The sequence below is a fragment of the Cataglyphis hispanica genome, chromosome 8 (genome assembly GCF_021464435.1).
Source record: "Cataglyphis hispanica isolate Lineage 1 chromosome 8, ULB_Chis1_1.0, whole genome shotgun sequence".
Classification (NCBI taxonomy): Eukaryota; Metazoa; Arthropoda; class Insecta; order Hymenoptera; family Formicidae; genus Cataglyphis; species Cataglyphis hispanica.
In genome coordinates this window covers 7852909-7872382 of record NC_065961.1, presented here as the reverse complement: position 1 = coordinate 7872382, position 19474 = coordinate 7852909, and the positions used below count along the sequence as shown (strand labels likewise).

General features: G+C 40.6%; 1 protein-coding gene across 8 annotated transcripts; it reads left to right on the top strand.

Annotated features, from left to right (window-relative positions):
- The first annotated feature begins 274 nt into the window (after positions 1-274).
- On the top strand, positions 275-19244 carry LOC126851373 (trithorax group protein osa). 8 transcript variants are annotated; one of them, XM_050595265.1, is made up of 20 exons: positions 275-1447; positions 1641-1763; positions 1851-2057; positions 2765-2824; positions 9390-9537; positions 9921-10019; positions 10144-10469; positions 10556-10955; positions 11059-11184; positions 11311-11492; positions 11624-11665; positions 12852-13040; positions 13958-14177; positions 14255-14431; positions 14517-14676; positions 14752-15013; positions 15238-15403; positions 15527-15840; positions 15982-16218; positions 16384-19244. In XM_050595265.1, exons 1-20 carry the CDS (start codon positions 575-577, stop codon positions 18397-18399), a joined length of 6327 nt encoding a protein of 2108 aa, XP_050451222.1. In that variant the 5' UTR covers positions 275-574; the 3' UTR covers positions 18400-19244. The 8 variants fall into 8 exon arrangements, with proteins under 8 accessions (XP_050451222.1, XP_050451221.1, XP_050451223.1 ...); XM_050595264.1 differs by having other exon boundaries at positions 12852-13049; XM_050595266.1 differs by having other exon boundaries at positions 276-1447; positions 9390-9522; positions 12852-13049.
- The last annotated feature ends 230 nt before the right edge of the window (positions 19245-19474 follow it).

The following is a 19474-nucleotide window of genomic DNA, read 5'->3' as shown; positions in this document are numbered from 1 at the left end:
TCTTCTCGGAAGAAAAACAATCATGATGCGTGAAAATTTAGACGCATTTTCGACGGAAAAGTTGAAGATATATTTATGACGTCAAATAAATAAATAATGGAACGAAACGATAAACACGTAAACGATTTGGTTAGAAAGTGGGGACTTTGGGAACGTTGGAGACTTTAAGGCGAACACGCGAAAATATTGGAAATAGTGGCCTGAGAAAGGAAAGGCTAGGGCGAGGGTGAAAGAGGAAGGGGATGGGGGCGGGGGAGGGGGAGGGCGACCCCGATGCGCCTCGCGGCCGCAAGATGGCGTAATACATGCGACGCTGCTTTTGACGTTCGCGTAGGAGCTTTTTTTTTGGTTGCCCGTACTCGGAATGCGCGAGGAAGTGATATTTGCTAGCTCGCGGCTGAATCCACTTACGGACGATCGAGGATGTTTCGGAAGGTGTTGGCCGCGACGCGTGCCGTTCGACTAATCGGTATTTCGATTTCGAGTACGTAGTACTTGGCCCGAGGCGCGCACGAGGTCCCGCGATTGGCCAGTTTACGAAAACGACGATGGCTCCGTGAGGTGAGGAGAGAACATGGCTGCGACGCAAGCCGAGAGCCAACAAAACGATGTGAAGCTGAACGAGTCTGTGAAATGCGCACAGAAGCGTACGCAAGTAGGTGGTGCGAATAGTGCGAGTGCGAGTGCGAAGCAGCAGCTGGATTCTGAGCCGGACGATAAAGTGTCCCGGGGCGCGGCCCAGCTGCTTAAATATGTGAATCGCGGCGGCGGCGGCGGGGACACGACGACGGGCTACGAGATGAGTCAATACCGCGAGGACATTGGCGGACACGGTGCCGCCGGTGAGGTAAAGTCGCCGCGCGAGGCGCCCCAGGAGCCCGTCGGCAAGCAAGAGGCGCACGACGCGCCCGGCCATCCCGGCGCCCATCCGGGACATCCGTTCGCGCCAAACGTGATGCGCGATTACACCGACGAGTATAGCAACAACAAATCAGCCGGCGAACCCTTCGCCGCGAGCAAGTCGCTCGCCGATTATCCCCCCGGCAAGCAGCTACCGGAATACGTCACTAAGCACGCGGACTTTCCCGGCCCCGGCAAGCAACTCGATTATGGTAAACACTTGATGCACGAGAGCGAGCGGGCGCACCGGGCCGAGATGGAGGAGCACTATCCCGGTTCCAAGATCGAGTCGCGTCTTGGATACGTAGGCGCCAATCCCGCAAATTTCTCCGGCCAACCGAGGTTTCTCGGACAGGGTATATCCCAGACCGCTGGTCCTACACCGACGTTGAATCAGTTGCTTCAGGCCACTACTCCGTCGATGCATCGGTTTCACGGCAATTATCCCGGAATGGGCACCGAGCCCTATCAACAGCCGTGGCCTATGCAGAGGCCACCGGTTGTGCCTCCTGTGTATCCGCAACCTAGCCAGCGTCCTCCACAAACGGTAAATTCACGCGACGAAAACTTGCCAGCTTCTGTCTAAAGGGGGTTAACGATTTTAGCTTGAAGATTGATTGTAATCTCTATCGTTACAAGTAGAAACATAGCTATAATCCCTTTTACGAGTCTTAGTTTTCACCAAAGAATTGGATAAATCTGTACGATTCTAATTCAACGTTTGTTTTTCAAATTGACAGAGTTCGCCGAGATTACACACAGGGCCAGGAGGACAGAATTCTCCGACAACTATGCAGTATCAACAATATGCCCAACGATATTCTTCTCCTACAAGACCTCATACACCTTATAGTCATCATCAGGTAAACAGTTTTATCGAATCTAATTGGTCATTTTAAATTTGATGTTTTTATGAGATGTTTATTTATATATATATATATTTTTTTTAGTTAAATTCTTATACGACGCAAACCAGTCATCCCTCAAGCATATATACAGAACAAAGGGGGTGGAATCAAGGTGGTCCGCCAAATCCACCTCCACCACCGAGTAATCAGGTCACTCCATCTGGTCAATCGCCACAGCGAGCTTTGTCTCAATCTCCAGCTCCACCACCAGCTGCATCACCGCAACCACAGGCTACTGGTCAATCTCAGGTGAATAATGCAAAAATTTATATAATTATTATTTATCAATTCAGTTTACCTCTAATCTCACTGAAAATGTAGCCAAAATTTCAGATAGGTATTTGCATATCATTCTATGTAACAAAAATTATTTTTGTAGCAAAAACAACTTTAAAAGGGTTATATATGACAGTTTAAACATAAAAAGTAATTTATTTGTAAAAATAATATATTTCTCTATAACAGCAAAAAAAAATATAACATAGATTGTTTCTTGCAAGTTAACTCAACATATAATCGCACCATGAAGCAATATTTGTTTATATATATTGAGTATATATTGAGAATATTGATCAAAAATATCTAATAGATTATAATGTAATGTATGTTAACGATATGAATTATGAAAATTATATAAATTAATGCATATGCGCGTGTTTGCAAATATCTCAAATGTACAAATCTAATCTTCTATTTGCATTTTATTACACAAATTTATAATATGTGTTAAATTTTATAAAGTTAAATTATTGAAAATATTTTAGAAAGATATGTACCCACGTGGCAAAAAAAGACAGGGGAAAGTAACTGATTCGTTATTAATTTGCAAGTTATTTTAAAATTAGAAAAATAAGAAGTATGGCCTCTCATTTTTCTAATATTAACAAAAATATTAAAAAAATATATTTTCATGATGTTAGAATGAAGTATTTACGATCTTGTATTTTTCTTTTTAGGCTTTTCACAATCTACAACAGCGAGCTACGACACCAAATACTCAAGGAATTGATTCTGGGGTGAGTTTTTGTATATATATTTATATGCTTTTTTTAAAAATAATTTTATTTCAAGAAGAAATGCCATCGACACTACTTTTAAAGCGCCTCTTTCTCAAGGTTCAAATACGCATGCAATAAAAAAGCTTAAAGCACCGAGAACATGGCAAACAAGTTTTTGCCGGCAATTGCATAATCCTCGTCGTGTGACAAGAATGACATCGCGTCACGGAGAACTTGCGTATGATTTGAATCTATTCTATTCTTCCATCGCAAAAGTGATTCTGATACTGGTACTGATACCGGTCGAAATTTAATATTACATATATGTTGTGTATGTGTGTATATATATGTATATATATATATATATATATATATATATATATATATATATATATATGTATATATGTATGTATGTGTGTGTGTATATAAGTGTATGTATTGTGTTTTCGCAAGCCTCGTCTGTTTAAAGTCGATTCTTTGCGGAATCATAATGACGGAACCGATGTCTATCATCGACGGCGAGAATTCTTCGTCTTACGAAATATTATTTAGCCTTTGATACGGTCTCTTAGTACTCTCGGTCAAGTATTTTCCCGACGAAAAGAGCAAGCGAGAGTGAGCGAAAGGGAGGCCTCTCGCTTTGCGGTGTGCGAGGATTAGATGACGAGGAGAAGTGACACGACGAAAGAGGAAGAAGACGATGAAGAGGAGGAGGAAAGGGAGGATGAGCAAGGAACGGAAGAGCGTGAGAGGAGGAAGAGCACATGACGGGGTGGGGAATGGAGAGTGGAGTTCGATTAGGGCGCGAGTTGCGCGGCCGCTGGAGCCCCAGATATTAGCGACTTCTCCTCCGTTCTCCCGCTTCTATCCCTCACCCCGGGACCCCCCATTCCCTCCACTTCGTCGCGTTTACATGGGTGGGTGAGCGAAAGAAGCGAGCGGGATACGATGCGAGCGCGAGCGCGATTGGTCGAAATCGACGACAGCGGCGCGACGGGCCGTGGGTAATCCCCTCTCTCCCCCCTCCCACTCTTCCCTTCCCTTCCTCGTGGTAGACGTGACGTTTTGCGTCGCGCTCGGCTATATTCGGTTCGCCGGATCATGCAACTGTCACTCTGCGACACGCTATCGAACTTCTTGCGCTCCCACGGCGCGGTTCCGAGGCGTCCAACTAGTAATCGAAATGTACGTACCTACCACACGGATGTACCATGGAAGGAACGAAAGAACTCTTCTCGGAGCTACGTATTATTGCAGGATTATTGCTACACCCGCCCCGGATGCGAGTTTTCGGACGCCGTAGCTGTCGCGGCAGCGGAAGCCATCTCCTCGCGAGATACCCTTCTCCTCGAAACAATATTCAGCGGGATACCCAAGGGGAATAGGACATCGTCGGCTCGATCATCAGGGCGGCCGGGAGTGGTGCTCGCGATCTTTAAGTCAACCGCACGAATCGTTCGCGGAGTACATGCGCTCTCGATGCCGCGCCATGTTAGTTTTACCGCGACTTGATTCACAGTTCGTGCAATGATTAAAAAAATCGCGTGAAGACACGATTCTTCTTTCGTCAGCGAGATTAAAATTTGCAATTTATTAAATAAACGCAAGGGATTTTTATCTCTTCCATAAAGTACGCGCAAAAATTGTATATATCATTTTTATTATAATTTTATATATCTTTTATTGAAGGAAAAAATTGTAGGGATGGAAAAAATATGTATATATTAAATTTTCAATGCTTATGAGGAGGAAAACTTGAAAGTTTTATAGGACGATTAGCGATGTCGTGATTAGGGAAATTATTATTTTTTTCTGATGGAAAAATTTCTCTTTGTTTCTCTTAGAAATTGGGAAAAGATTAAGAAAAGAATCAAGCTTAAATTCCTTAAATTTTAAAGAAAAAATACCGCGAGTAATGTTTGGAAAAATCTTCTCGATGGCATAAAAACGGCCGTAAACGGTAGATACTTTATGCACGGTCACGGTATGTGATGTACGGTCAATAAAACATCAACGTGTGCATCGAGCAGTAGAGCTCGAGCGAGCGCGACTCCAGGACGCGTAAAATTAATCCGTGAACGAGTAGTAGCAGACGATCCAATGTAAACACGTCTGATGGGAACACATGGTATTTAGTCTGCTACAGGTGATCTTCGCCACCAAGCCGTTGTTATCACAGCTTCAAGTTCAATCTCCTGTCCCCTATTATGGCGCGAAAAAGGAAAATTATTTCCATTAAACATATGTACATCGCGAATACAGATAAGAATCTCTTAAACAAAATTTGGAGCGAAATTATCACGCTTTCGATAACCGGCTTCGATATCGGCTCTTGACATATTACTTCTCTCTCTCTCTCTCTCTCTCTCTCTCTCTCTCTTTCAATAGACGGAGTTGAATGAACTTTGAGGATTCAGTTATTGTCGCAGTTGACGGGATAATAACATTACGCCGAGCGGCAGATAAAAATAATGTTACGTAATCCATGCGATTCGCGCTCTCTCGCGAGAAAACACGGGTAAATATGTGTACCCCCCTCGCGCGCCCCCGTTATTTACGTTTTCATTCACGCACATCTCTCGCTCACCAGGCCGAGAAAGAGAGAGAGAGAGAGAGATACCGATCGGGACCTCTTTCTAACACGCACACTTGCACATTTTACATATCGCTGAAGTTCAGCGCGCGTATCGAACGGATTAACTTTAGTCACATCCGATAACGTAAACATTCTCGTGAATGCCGCGACTTTTGTGACAACGGACTTGTATGATTCAAACCTTTTCGATTCACACTTGGATCGATCCGGACGATCAATTTTCACAGGCTCTTTGAAATGTTTTTCTCTCATAGAAATATACAGGGTGGGAAAGACATTCCAGACTTTGAGATTTTATAGGAAATTTAATTTTAAACATAAAATTTTCTATAAATATGAGTATCGAAAAATGCTTCCTTACAAATGAAGAGTACTTTTTATAAAAAAAGCTCTATCGTCGATAGCCGAAAGAAAATATTTTTCTGTACATTTAAAACTAATTATCTCAAAACTTATGGAACATATTATAATCATTTTGATCTTATTTAAAAAATAATTATATTTTTTACAACTTTTTTGATATTTTTTGTTAAAGACACTACTTTCGCTGATATTTGTAAAAATATATAATTATAAAATAACCGTGATTTCAGAGATTTTTGGGCGCTAACTTTTTAAGGAAGCATTTTTTGACCCATGTTCAGGAAACTTTTTGTTCAAAATTAAATTTCCTATAAAATCTCAAATTTGACCGGGCGTTTGAGTCCACCCTGTGTATTACATGTATACCCACACGATATAGAATTTGAAAACCAGATGTAAATTAATAAGCCAAAGATGCATGATGATTATAATATTTTTATATTTCATTTTAGATTAAAGATTCACGCTCTCATAAGACTTGATGTCATTTTTTAAATTAATTTAAAAAAAAAACTAAAAAAAAATAGTATTTAAATATATTACTTGTTGCTTTGAAATATTTATTTTGGAATGGAAATGAAAATGGATATTTTAATATCCTACATTCCCTTTTTCAAATTTACTGCATTTTATTCGTATTTTTATCGATGCTCCAATTTACGCGAATGACTGTATAATTTCCATTTTTTACGACGAGACGAGATTTTGCAATTAGGATATAAAAAACGTTTTATTTTGCATAGAACACGTCGAGATAATATATAGACACGTACCCCTCGATGTTCAAGCTTTACTGGGGCACGAATTCGCCGATCGAAAAGTGCCGGAGTCGCACGAGGTTTGCCGACCGCTTGCCGCCACAACGAGCGGCTGTCCTGCGTGTGTGTGTGTGTGTGTGTTATATGATTGTGAAGCGCTTATATTCGACACGAGGCGATCTATGTACCGTATATTCGATGGATTTGGAGCTCCACGACGGAGTTGACAACTTCACGTTCATCCGACATCCCGCGATCTCTTCGAAGGAAGATTACAAAAAGACGAGAAAGAATCCAGATGTAAATAATAATAATGAGAATAATAGGAAATGTCAACGAGAACAAGTAATATAGGGTATCCAACTATATATATATATATATGTATATATGTATATGTATATGTATATGTATATATATATATATATATATATATATATATATATATATATATATATAGAATATCGACTTGGATAGAGTTCCCGAGACAGTCAGTCGGGCTTTTGGGAACGATTTGCTGGCATACGGTCTCGGGTCTCGGCTCGGCGGAAACGGCCGAGCGGCGCCGAGCGAGCGCTTGCCGCGCCACGAAAGAACGCCCTCCAACAAGCCAGCTACGAGCGACGAGCCAGCTAGACGCGAAATCTGTAAACCGAAGTCTCACGACGAGCCCGATCCCGATAAAGGAATACCTTCTCACCGTACGCGACACGCTCGTTATTGTGTACCGCGCACGTTTACATTGCATCGTCGCGGCCCCGTACGCGGATTATAACCTGTTTGACGCGTGTACACGCGCGCACGCACGCACGCAGAGGCAGGCAGGCAGGCAGGCAGGACAGACAGACGACGATTAAAAGCGGACACACACTCACGCACGCACAAATACGAGGACGACGCGATATATTATACCACTACGTAATCCTACGTAGTCCCTCTAAAGTTGCACCAGCCTCCGTCCCGTGACACGAAGCTCTGGCAGAATTATTGACACAACATGCGACGCTCGAGGAGAGCTAGGGGACACGGTGGAAAAGCGACTATAGTGGCGGTGTAGTCAGCGCGTCCCGAATATAACGCCAGGAATATAATGCTCTCGTTTAATCGTTACGCCAGCGGCGCACTGGTGCGATAATATATAATTCTCGCTCGCGGCAAAAAAAAAATATCTTTCACAATATTTTTCCTCTCCCTCTCTTTCTTTCTTTCTTTCTTTCTTTCTTTCTTTGTCTCTGTCTCCCTTTCTCTCGCGTACATTACTCCACGCAGTTTGACAAACATGTGAAAGCGCAACTATACGGAGCAAAATACGTTTCCGCTTCTCTTTCTTGCTCGCTCTTTCTCTCTCTCTCTCTCTCTATCTATCTATCTATCTCTATCTTGGTTGCTGCTCGTCGTGCTTTAAGTGGAGAGCCGGGTAACGCCTCTCCTTCGATCTCTCGCGTCATGCCGAGAGTCCTTGTACCGGACGGCCTATGTACCGTACGTTCGCTCGTACGCCCGAGGAAGTGTTTAATCGCCATCCGCACGGACCAACTATACGCCGCCTGGTAGGTGTAATGATGTGCCTCAATTTTCTTTCGTTCTCCTCGGCCTCACTCTACCCTCTATCTCTTTCTCTGTCTCCTTCCCTGATTCCCTCTCTCTCTCTCTCTCTCTCTCTATATATATATATATATATATATATATATATATATATATATATCCCTTCCCATCTAATCTATCCATTTCTCTCTTTCCTTCCCTCGAGTTCTACGTCTCTATCCTCGTCTCTCTTCTATCGCGCTCTCTTTCTCCTACCTAGCCCTCCTCACGCACACGCAGCAGCCGCTCGCTCGCGATGCTCGTTGTGTGACGGGACGATCCGTAAGAAGTGCGTATACACGAGGGCACATGCATACGCGATTTCGACCGGGCATACATACGGTGTGTGGTGTATGTGTGTTGTGTTTCGTGTACCGTGAACCGAGAACGATGCCGCGTGTGCCGTCGTTACGACGATGACGACGACGATGACGACGACGATGATCATCGCACTATCGCGAAGCGTTTCAACACACTTCGTTCGCAACACACGGGACACGATGATAGTGTGACAACATTTGTGCGTTATTAATCGCCGCGCGCGCGAATAATATGGGCGACATCGCTGCTTCGAACCGCTTTCGTCGTCGACGTCGTCGTCATCGTCTTCATCGTAATATCGGCGCCGATTGATTTTTCAAACACGATGCGATTATCGGAGCACCGCCCGATGCACAGAGTCGTTAGTTGTCGTCATCATCGTTGTCACGAAGGCGAGGAAGACGAATTGCGTTAAACAAAGCTAATGTGACAATGAAGCAGACTTCTCGTGAACCTTCCTCGTTTGCGTGCTGAGCAATCGAGAAATGATCTTTGTGAATTTCCTCTCCGTAGACTCATTTTCATTTAGCTGTAGACCACAATTGTAATCTGTTTATATCAAAAGTGCTTCTCCTGTTTAGATGTGTATTGTAACGCAATACATGAACTCTTGTAATAGTTTTATAGAAAATGTCTTTATTGCGAAGCACGGACCTACTTTTAAAAAATTTATATATTAATATTTATGGATTAATCATATGTACAAATATAAGATAGTTGGATTTTTATAAATTATATATTAACTGCTTAAAAACTTGTATATATAAATATATAGGAGACAGTTATTGTATTTTTTATTATAAAAACACAACTAAACACAATTAGATAAGATGCAGTTAAATTCTTAAAATTTGCATTTTATTTTTGCAGTATATAATTTTGTGTCATTTTTTCTCAATCTCTAAATAATTACTTTTTTTTTCTTATCACAAACTGTTGTTACATGATTTAATTCAAATTGCAGGAATTATCAGGACAGAATAGTAACGATAGTTCGAATGGACCAGCTTGCCCAGGAACACCAAATTCTCAGGGGATGAGACCTACCCCGTCGCCTACAGGATCCACAGGTTCTCGCTCGATGTCCCCTGCTGTTGGTCGGTCTTTTTTACGTCTGTCTCTCTTTTCACTCGCATTTGTATTTAGTAATAAAATTTGTAATTGTGGATAATATGCTATGCAGAATATTTCAAAATTATTGATATGTTGTTTCGATTCTGCGATAAATTTAAGAATCAATTTCTGTCATAGAGTAATATTTCATTGCTTTTATTAAAATGTTCTGCATAGCATATTTAATGTATTCAAGTAAATTCTTTTAGTGTTTTTTCTTAATAGAATGATATTAAGAAGAAGAAAATAACTTTGATATTATTGTAAAAAAGTTTTTTTATATTGTCACATGTTTCTCTTTTTTTTTTTAATGTTATATGTGTATATGATATCGCGGTGAGTACTTATCTAAATATCTAAATATTTATGTTTGAATGCACAGGCCAACAAAACGTTCAGATGCCTCCACGTCCGTCGAGTAGCCAGTCGGATGGTAGTGGACCAGCACCACGCATGAGTCACTCTCCGATGACCACTCAAGGTATGCTTCCTACTCTTTTTCTTACGTTTATCATTTTTTCTTGTAAAAATTTGTTTGCAGAATAATGCAAATTGTCTTATGTTGTAAAAATCAATAATAAAAGTAGAATTATCATTAATTTCAGGAGCATACCAACAACCATTGGGTCCTTCGCCACACATGCATAGCTATAAAATGAACAACACTGGTCCCGGCGTAGTTCAACCGGGACCTGGTTCGACTGCTCTCGGTGGGATCAGTCCAATGGGTGGCGGGATGGGCTATGCAGCTGGTGGAACGGCTGCGGGTCAACCTGGAGGTTATCATGCGCAATCTTCGTATCCGCCTCCGCGGCCTCATATGCAGTTTCCACAAGGATATCCGACACCTGCAAACTCACAACCGCCACCCAATAATCAGTATCAACCTCCCAATAGACCCAATAATTTGGTACAATATCCACCATACACGGTAATGAACTGTTTCTTAATCAATGATATAACAATAATGTTTCATATTTTTGTCGATTAAAACTAATATTCTTTATTGTCTTACAGCATAAAATGGGGTTCAATAGTGTACCGCCAGGAATGCCTCCGAGTCCAGGACCGCCGCAGGTTTATGGTGCCGGTGGTTCAACTGGGATGGTGCCGCCAGGTGCTCCAGGTGTACCCGTAATTGGTAACATGGGACCGCCAGCAAGTTCCATGGGCCCGCCACCGCCATCTCCTAATCATATACCTAGCAACCAGCCACCACCGCCTACTAGCTCGGCAGTACCGCACTTACACACTCCGGCAGCCACACCGCCACTTAATCACGAGGGCAGTCCAATGCCGCCACCAAGTACCACACCTAACTCGCATCCCTCATCAACGCCGACACCAATCAGCCACAATTCTGCAGATCTCACGGCTGAAACTTCCAATGACAGCGGTATAACTACGACCGCTTCAGGTAAGCGAGACTATCTCGAGTTATATAGTTCTTGTCTTTATCATATCGTCTTTATCATATCATGCAATAGCAAATAACCATAAATTGTACGATTTATGTGTAGGTACGTCGGCTATAAATGTCATATCTACTTCGAGTGGTACTGTGACATCTGTAATAACGACAGGTCCAGATGGCACATCTCTAGATGAAGGTTCACAACAGTCAACGTTATCCAATGCATCAGCCGGTTAGTAGTAGTAGTTTTGAATTTATATATTTTATATTTTTAGTTTTTAAAGTTTTTCTTTATTAATATAAATAATATCTCGAGTACAAATATCGGAGAATAACTAATGTTTAACTTTATAAACAGCTTCTGGTGAAGATCCAACATTTACGCCAAAAGTACGGAAAGAGATGATGGGAGGATATCATAGTCATCCCGCGACACCACAGAGTACAGTTCCATCTCCTGGTGCTGCGAGTATTAATTCGATTCACGAGGAATATTCTGACATGAACAGTCCTGGTTGGCCACGTACTCCTGCTAGTCCTGTAAGTATGATAATCTCACACACACACATATAGTACAGTCTAATGTACTAAATAAGTAGCCGACTGTATAGATTTCAGATAAAGTTCAAGCACAATTATATATGAATCTTCAACATTTTAATATTTTACAGGTATTTAACAGTCATGTGCCTCAAGACCCGTACAGATCTAAGGTTATTGTTTTTTTACTAAATATTTGTTATATTGTCAAAATGCCGTTTTCCCTTTCCACTTTGCTTTAGGCATTTTTCCTATACTAAAATTTTTCTTGCTTAGCATAAAACACACACACACACACATACATTATCATAATCTAAAAGTATATAATGGCATTATCCATAAAAGTTACATGTAATGTATTTAAAACTATCATTTTAATAGAGTATAAAAATAATAGTGTAATATATTAGCTTTTGTTACATTTCTTTATATTATATTTCTTATTTAAAAAAAACTTCTAATTTATCTGAATTATATTTTCTTAATTTACAGAGTGATATTTTAAAATGTGTGTTTTATTTGCTAATATTAACATAATTTAATAATATATTTTCATTGAAAGAATATTGCAATAGCGGAATAAGTTTACTTTGCAAGATTGCAAAGAAACGCAGGACTCAGTGCACAAAATTTAATATATATATATATATATATAAGTAATATAATTATATATAGTATTTTACAATAGATTATCAATATTACAAAAACATTACACACTGTGTAGGATTGTTTTGCAACTATTTATTAAGACAATATATTTATTGATACACTTCTTTTTTGCACTCAAGATTTTATGCCAATTTTACTTCTGTTACTTGCATAACAACATTGTTATTTGCGTTATATTTACTAAATAATCATTGCATGCGTAAAATTATATTATGCTGCATATCAAATATTGCTCTGTTCATTTTAGTTTTTCAATTTTTATATCATATAAATTAAACAAGAATGCTTTAAACATATATTAGAGGAAAAAATAACTTATCGTAAACCTTCAAAAATACTAATATTTTTTGTTTTATAAACTGTGAATTTATTTGGTGTAAAATGTTTGTGTCTCACTAATGGTAATAAAGGATATGTTAACAATGGGTGTCACATAATTATCAAACGGAGAAAAAAAAGATATAAAAGTATTGAAAATTATGTTTATGCATGTTAGATAATATTGCTACAATTGGGATTATGTTCGCAGCTTTGCAAGAATCTGCAATAATTGTTTTATATTCTAGTATATAGTTGGATTAATCATATACACGAGACATTTCTAACAAATCTACTTGTTAGCAACATTTTCATTTAAGATCATGATTAAACACACTAAAAAAAAACGTGAAAATTGTATGCGACTTTCAGAAGCCAGATAGTCTGGCAAAATTGTACGAAATGGATGATTCGATGGAACGAAGAACTTGGTTGGATAAGCTGGTCAACTTCATGGAAGAACGAAGAACACCCATCACTAGTTGTCCCACCATCTCCAAGAACCCCCTCGATCTGTTTCGGCTATATCTCTACGTGAAGGAGAGGGGGGGCTTCATGGAGGTATGCAAGGTGCAGTGTAGTTCCATCTAGCCCTCGGTGTCTTACATAGTTTCTATATTGTTTTTATGTATTTTTGCATTCTTTATATATATATCTATATATATACATATATATATATATGGTTGTTATTCTGTGCACATTGTTTTTTGAGGTGTCTTGCGTCGATTACTTCCAACTCTCAATACTCAACGATTGAAAGTATTTTAAAGTATCTCTAAAGTATACATTGTTCAATATACAATGAAGTTTTGATTGACAATCTATCAAAAGATGAAAAGTTTTAAATTTGATATTTAAATAATACCGAAACACCTCAGAACATGCTTCGTTTTTACATCTATGCTGAATTGTGCATGATATATGTATAATTTCTATTTTTGCTATTAGTATCCCTTTCTTATATTCTACATCTATGTCACGAGAAAACAAAGAAACAAAAAAAGGCTTAACATATCTTTTCTTGAAGTAGTCGTTCAACAGTCGAATATGGAAACACCCTGATCTACAAACCTTGGTGCTATATGGAATTATTCTAATAGTCACAGCGAAGATAAACTTTTAATATCAAAATGTAACAATAACGGTAATTCGTTCCGATTGTACAATGTATATCTCTTGTTTGTTTTTGTTTTATTTTTTTTATTTATTTTTGTTTTAAACTTGCATGTATTTAGAGACTTTGCTAATTTGTACCATTATCATTTTTTTTTTTTTTAATTTTTAAAATTTTATTATTTTTTTAAGATTGGTATCTTGAACTATGGAACATCGGCAATATCTTTCATATTGTTTTATGTTTTTCTTTTTCTTTTGGACATGCAGATTTTTTTTTGTGTGTGTGCGTATATGTGAGATTCAACATGAAATTGCTCTTGCGAGCGTAGTAAGGAACGCGTGTGCGTAATTTTTTTCTGTAGGTAACGAAAAACAAAACGTGGAAGGATATAGCTGGCTTGCTAGGCATCGGCGCGAGCAGCAGCGCTGCTTATACATTGCGTAAGCACTATACAAAGCACCTGCTGGCATATGAATGTCACTTTGATCGCGGGGGAGTGGATCCGCAACCCATCATCAATCAAGTCGAAGCGGGCTCAAAGAAGAAGGGATCCAAAGGAACTGCTTCTGTACCATCGCCGGGTAAAGACTATTATCCCTCTTTTTGAAATTTCATTGTTCCGAAAGATTTGTTCTGTAAACGCGACTTTTTGCTGCAGGTTCTTCCAATTCTCAAGACTCTTTTCCCGCTGGCGGATCGAGCAACGCTTCCATGGATGGCTATGGAAGCTATCAGAGTAGTTACGCGGGTGGTACACCCGGCGGCCCGTCGTCTGAATATACGCCACCGCCACCAAGGCCACCCAGTCAAAGCAGCGCACCTTCCGCCCATCAAGGTACGTCTCGCAGTTTACAAACATATTGATAAAGTTTATTTGTTGTTACGAATTTCATGACAATTTTTCTCGATTACTTTTTCAGGAATACAACAAGGCAGTTACCAGAACACGGGGTCTTATCAGAATTATCCGCAAGATCAATACATTCGGCCGCAGGGAAACGCGCTGTCTCAGCAAGGGGAATTTAGTCAACCATACTCGCCGAGATCACATTATCCTCCATATGTGCCGGATGTTGATAGGTGAGAAATATATCGTCATGTTTTTCTCGTTTCATAATAACGAGTCTGTTATTCAACATATTTTTTGTCACGTAGGGGATATCCGGGTGGTAATATGCCACCGAGCAATGCTACTGGACAAGATATGTACAACAGATATACTAGCAGCCAGCAGGGACCTACTAACTATCCTACAGGAACGCCTCCCAACGCGCGAAGTAATAGCTACCCATCAGGACCGCAGGCTCATCCAGCCACTGTGCAACAGCAAACGGTGACCAGTCAGCCTTCTTCGCCCTCACAACCACCAGCCGCATCGTCATACTCGTGTCCGCAAGATTACTATCGACAGGAACAAGTAATACTCGTTTAATATTTTATTTAATACTTTGACATAAATAATTACATCGTTATACACTCTTATGTATTATATTTTATAGTTGCGAATTTTATAGTATGCGAATAGTTATAAGCTAATTTATTTAATTTTTAATTCTAATTATTTCTTGAAGTTTAAAAAAATTCCATATATAGAGAGAAAGATGTTAAAATCAATAGTTTTAAATATTTTATATATTGCAGAGTGGGTACGGAGCGCCCGGTGGAACGCAAATATACAATGCGAGTGGATCGGCTAACAAGAATATGCCACCGCCTCCTCCGGGACCTACCCAACCTAGACGTCACCCAGATTTTGCCAAAGACCAACAGTATCCTCAATATAATCAACAACGACCAGCATATCCAGGTCAGACATTTGAAATCACATTCTATCTCGTGAAAGGTGTTTGAAAAAAATTTTAGTTTTAAAGAAAGTAAATGAGCATGATTGCGATTAACAGAGAAATACAAATACAATCTCTTTCTACAGGATGGCCAAATACAACCAATCAATACAATAGTAATAGCGGAAATAATAGAGTTCAGTACCCAAGTCAACAGACCCAATCGCCGTCACAGCAGCAGCAACAGCAACAACAGCAACAGGCATCACAAGTCGGTTCCCCTGCACCAACAGCTACAGCAGTTAGCGCTATGACCAGTAGTCAACAATGGGCCAGTCAACAACCAAACAGGCCCTCGTCCCAATCTTCTTTAAATACTATAGCACATGCGCCTCCGCCGTGGGATCATCGTTACACAAATCAACCGTCCCCTTTATATCCGGCACCCGGAAATCATCCGGTATGTTTTTAATTCTCTCACCAACACAATACGTTCGCAAACCTATTACGTAGTATCGTTTGTTAAACGATGTATACGTGTATACATTTTGCAATTGAAATATCTTGTGGACAAAATGAAATATTGTTTTATTTCATGCAGAATCAACTAGTGAATCCTATGATCAGTCAGCAACCGACGTCAAAGAGAGAAATGACATTCCCTCCTGACAGTGTAGAAGCGATTACACCTCTATTGTACAAACGACGAAAATTGACGCGCGCCGATGTGGCGCCAATAGAAGCTTGGCGCATCATGATGTCTTTACGATCGGGTCTCCTCGCCGAAAGCTGTTGGGCCCTTGACGTATTAAACATTTTGTTATTCGATGATTCTTCTGTAAGTATCTTTTTCTTGCTGCAATTAATCTAAAGTATTGTAAAAAAGTATGCATTTTTTTTTTTTTAAGAGAAAATATACGATAAGGAATATATAATAATAAAAAATATGAGACAAAAGAATATAAAAGAGTTTAATAAATAATAATAAATTTCTCTTTTGCAGGTAAGTTACTTCGGATTAGCGCATTTGCCTGGATTATTGGACGTTCTGTTGGAACACTTTTCACGTTCTCTTTCCGATATGTTCGAATCGTACGTGAATGACGACGACCGCTATTGCCAGGCCACGAATGGTCCGGAGGTGGATCTTGGCGCAGTGACGCGCCCAATCGATCCAGAAGATCGGACAAAATTGCTATCGACATCGAATTACACCTATCTTTCGAGAAGAGGTCGCCCCGTCAAGATTGTTTCCCGAGATGAGGATCTGTTTGTCCTAGATACTCGGAGACCTTGGGATCATCAGGAGTGCGAGTCAGAGACCGAGCCGTGGCAAGTCGATACGAACGCGACAAAATATATCGTGACGTGTTTTCAGTCCGAAGTAGGCTCAGTGCCTTTTGCTCGTTTGTTGAGGGACGAGAAACCACCGTTGCTGCAGAAAGAAGTCGACAGCACGGATTTAAAGGACGAAGCCAAAGCGGACAGTACTAGTGGTAGTGTTCATGAGCATGCACTAGATTTTACCTACAAGTCTGGCGAGCTCGGTGATAAGCAGTCTAGCAAGGAAAGCGGTGAACGTAAGCAGCAACAATTAGACAAAAAGAAGAAGACAAAGACTCTGAGCGACGTGCTGTCGAGGATTAAAAAAGAACCCGTAGAGATGAACGATCTCACGAGGGAGCTATTCGAAAAGAAAAACGATGGCTTCAAGAAAGATTGCGACAGCGAGACGACAAAACCGAACAACAATATGGGTGAACACTTTGGCAGTGATGTGTCAAAGACAAACGACGAAGATTCGCTGCCTACGCAGAACGGGTTGAACGATTCGGCGGCGACGACGGCGGCAAGCAACATCGACAATATCATAGACAAACCTGAGATCAAGACGGAAACGTTGGAGGAGCACGAACTAGAAAGCATGACAAGAGATGACAAGGAGGGACCAAGATTAAACATAAAAGATCCGGCAGGAACGCTGAAACGACGAAGGATAAGCGATTACGAGGACGAGAGTTATTCCAGGGACGAGGCGAGCCTCTACCTGGTGACGGAAACGCAAGACAACCTGGCCCGCCGTTGTGTGTGCCTGTCGACGATCTTGAGGAATCTCACCTTCATCCCAGGTAATGAGGCCGAGTTTGCGAAGAACGTCACGTTCCTTAGCTTGCTTGGCAAATTGCTGCTATTGCATCACGAACATCCAGTACGGGCGCAAAAGACACGCAACTATGACCGCGAAGAGGACGCCGATTTTGCAGACTCGTGTAGCAGTCTGCAAGGCGAGAGTGAATGGTGGTGGGACTTTTTGCATCACGTGAGGGAGAATGTTCTCGTGATGGCCGCCAATATATCCGGTCACATGGATCTGAGCCAGCATCCAGAAGAGATCTCGCGACCGGTGCTCGACGGCCTTCTACATTGGGCCGTATGTCCAGCCGCGCACGGTCAGGATCCGTTCCCGACGGTCGGTCCGAATTCGTCGCTGTCGCCGCAAAGACTCGCACTTGAAGCGTTGTGTAAATTATGCGTGACCGAGTGCAACGTTGACCTAGTGGTGGCGACGCCGCCCTATTCTCGATTACAAAGATTATGTTCCGTGCTGACCAGGCTTCTTTGTCGCAGCGAGGAGCAAGTGCTGCGCGAATTTGGCGTGAATCTGCTACACTTTTTGTCGGCCGCGGACAGCGGCGTTGCGCGTACCATTGCCCTACAGACACCGTGCGTCGCGTTGCTCGTCGCGTTCATCGAGCAGGCGGAATCGAGCGCCCTTGGTGTCGCCAATCAACATGGTCTTGCGGCTCTGCGCGACAATCCAGAATCGATGGGCACCAGTCTTGACATGTTACGACGTGCGGCTGGCACGCTGCTCAATCTGGCCAGGCATCCGGACAACCGGACTCTTCTTCTCCAACACGAGTCTCGCCTACTCGCTCTGGTGATGAGCCAGATTTTGGATCAGCAGGTTGCCGCGATAGTCGCACGCGTGTTGTTCCAGTGTTCGAGGGGCACGTAACTTTCTATCGTTTGTCGGGACACTATGCGATATATTATTATTAACAGTGCCGACAATGATGAGTAAAATATACACGACGACGACGAAGTTGTGATGGTAATATATTGTGTATGAACGGCTATAGTGTGCGTCAAAGGTGGATAAAGAAAAAACAGGAAATAGTGAAAGAAAGATAAAGAGAAAAAAATGATGTAACTGATAGAAAGACAAGAAAGAGAGAGGGAGGTCGCGCATAACGAGATAGCGCATACGAGTGAAGGAACAAAAGTGCTGATGAAAACCATGGCAGCGCAATTGTAGTTTTATATCGATTAAACAGGAAATAAGAAAGTTTAATTATTGGTGTTAGCGTGTAGGTATACTCGATGCGATCTCCGCCTATCGGTATACCTTCCCCTTCGTGAATTGGAATAATATCGATAGTGTAAGATATTTCATAGTTAATGAAAGAAAAAAAGATATACACACCCGTACAACATATTTACACACACATATACATAGAAAATACACATACACACAGATCCATGTACACAAGGCACATACACAATCCGTGTATTCATAGCAAACACATAGCAAACACGCGCGCAAATGCGAACATATATATGAAGATACACAAACACACATGCATACGCAGTAAAGGAAAAAAACGAACTTTCATACACAGGAGACAACGGTCAACTGCATAATAATATATATATACATATATATATATACACACATATATACATATATATACATATATATATATACATATATACATACATATATATATATATATATATATATATATATATATATATATATATATCCCAAGTATATCGAACCTTAAATGGTGCGATGTAGAACGATATACATATACATATATATATATATATATATATATATATATATATATATATATATCGGATGATGATTATATATAAATATTAAACGATAATATAATGCAAATTTTTATATTTGCATGTTTTGTGCTGTAATTAGCGAGTAATTAAGATATTTTGTAGATAACACACACTTCCATTGAATCTTATTCGATTTTTGTGCTACGGCTACGGTGGCGCAAATATACATTTGC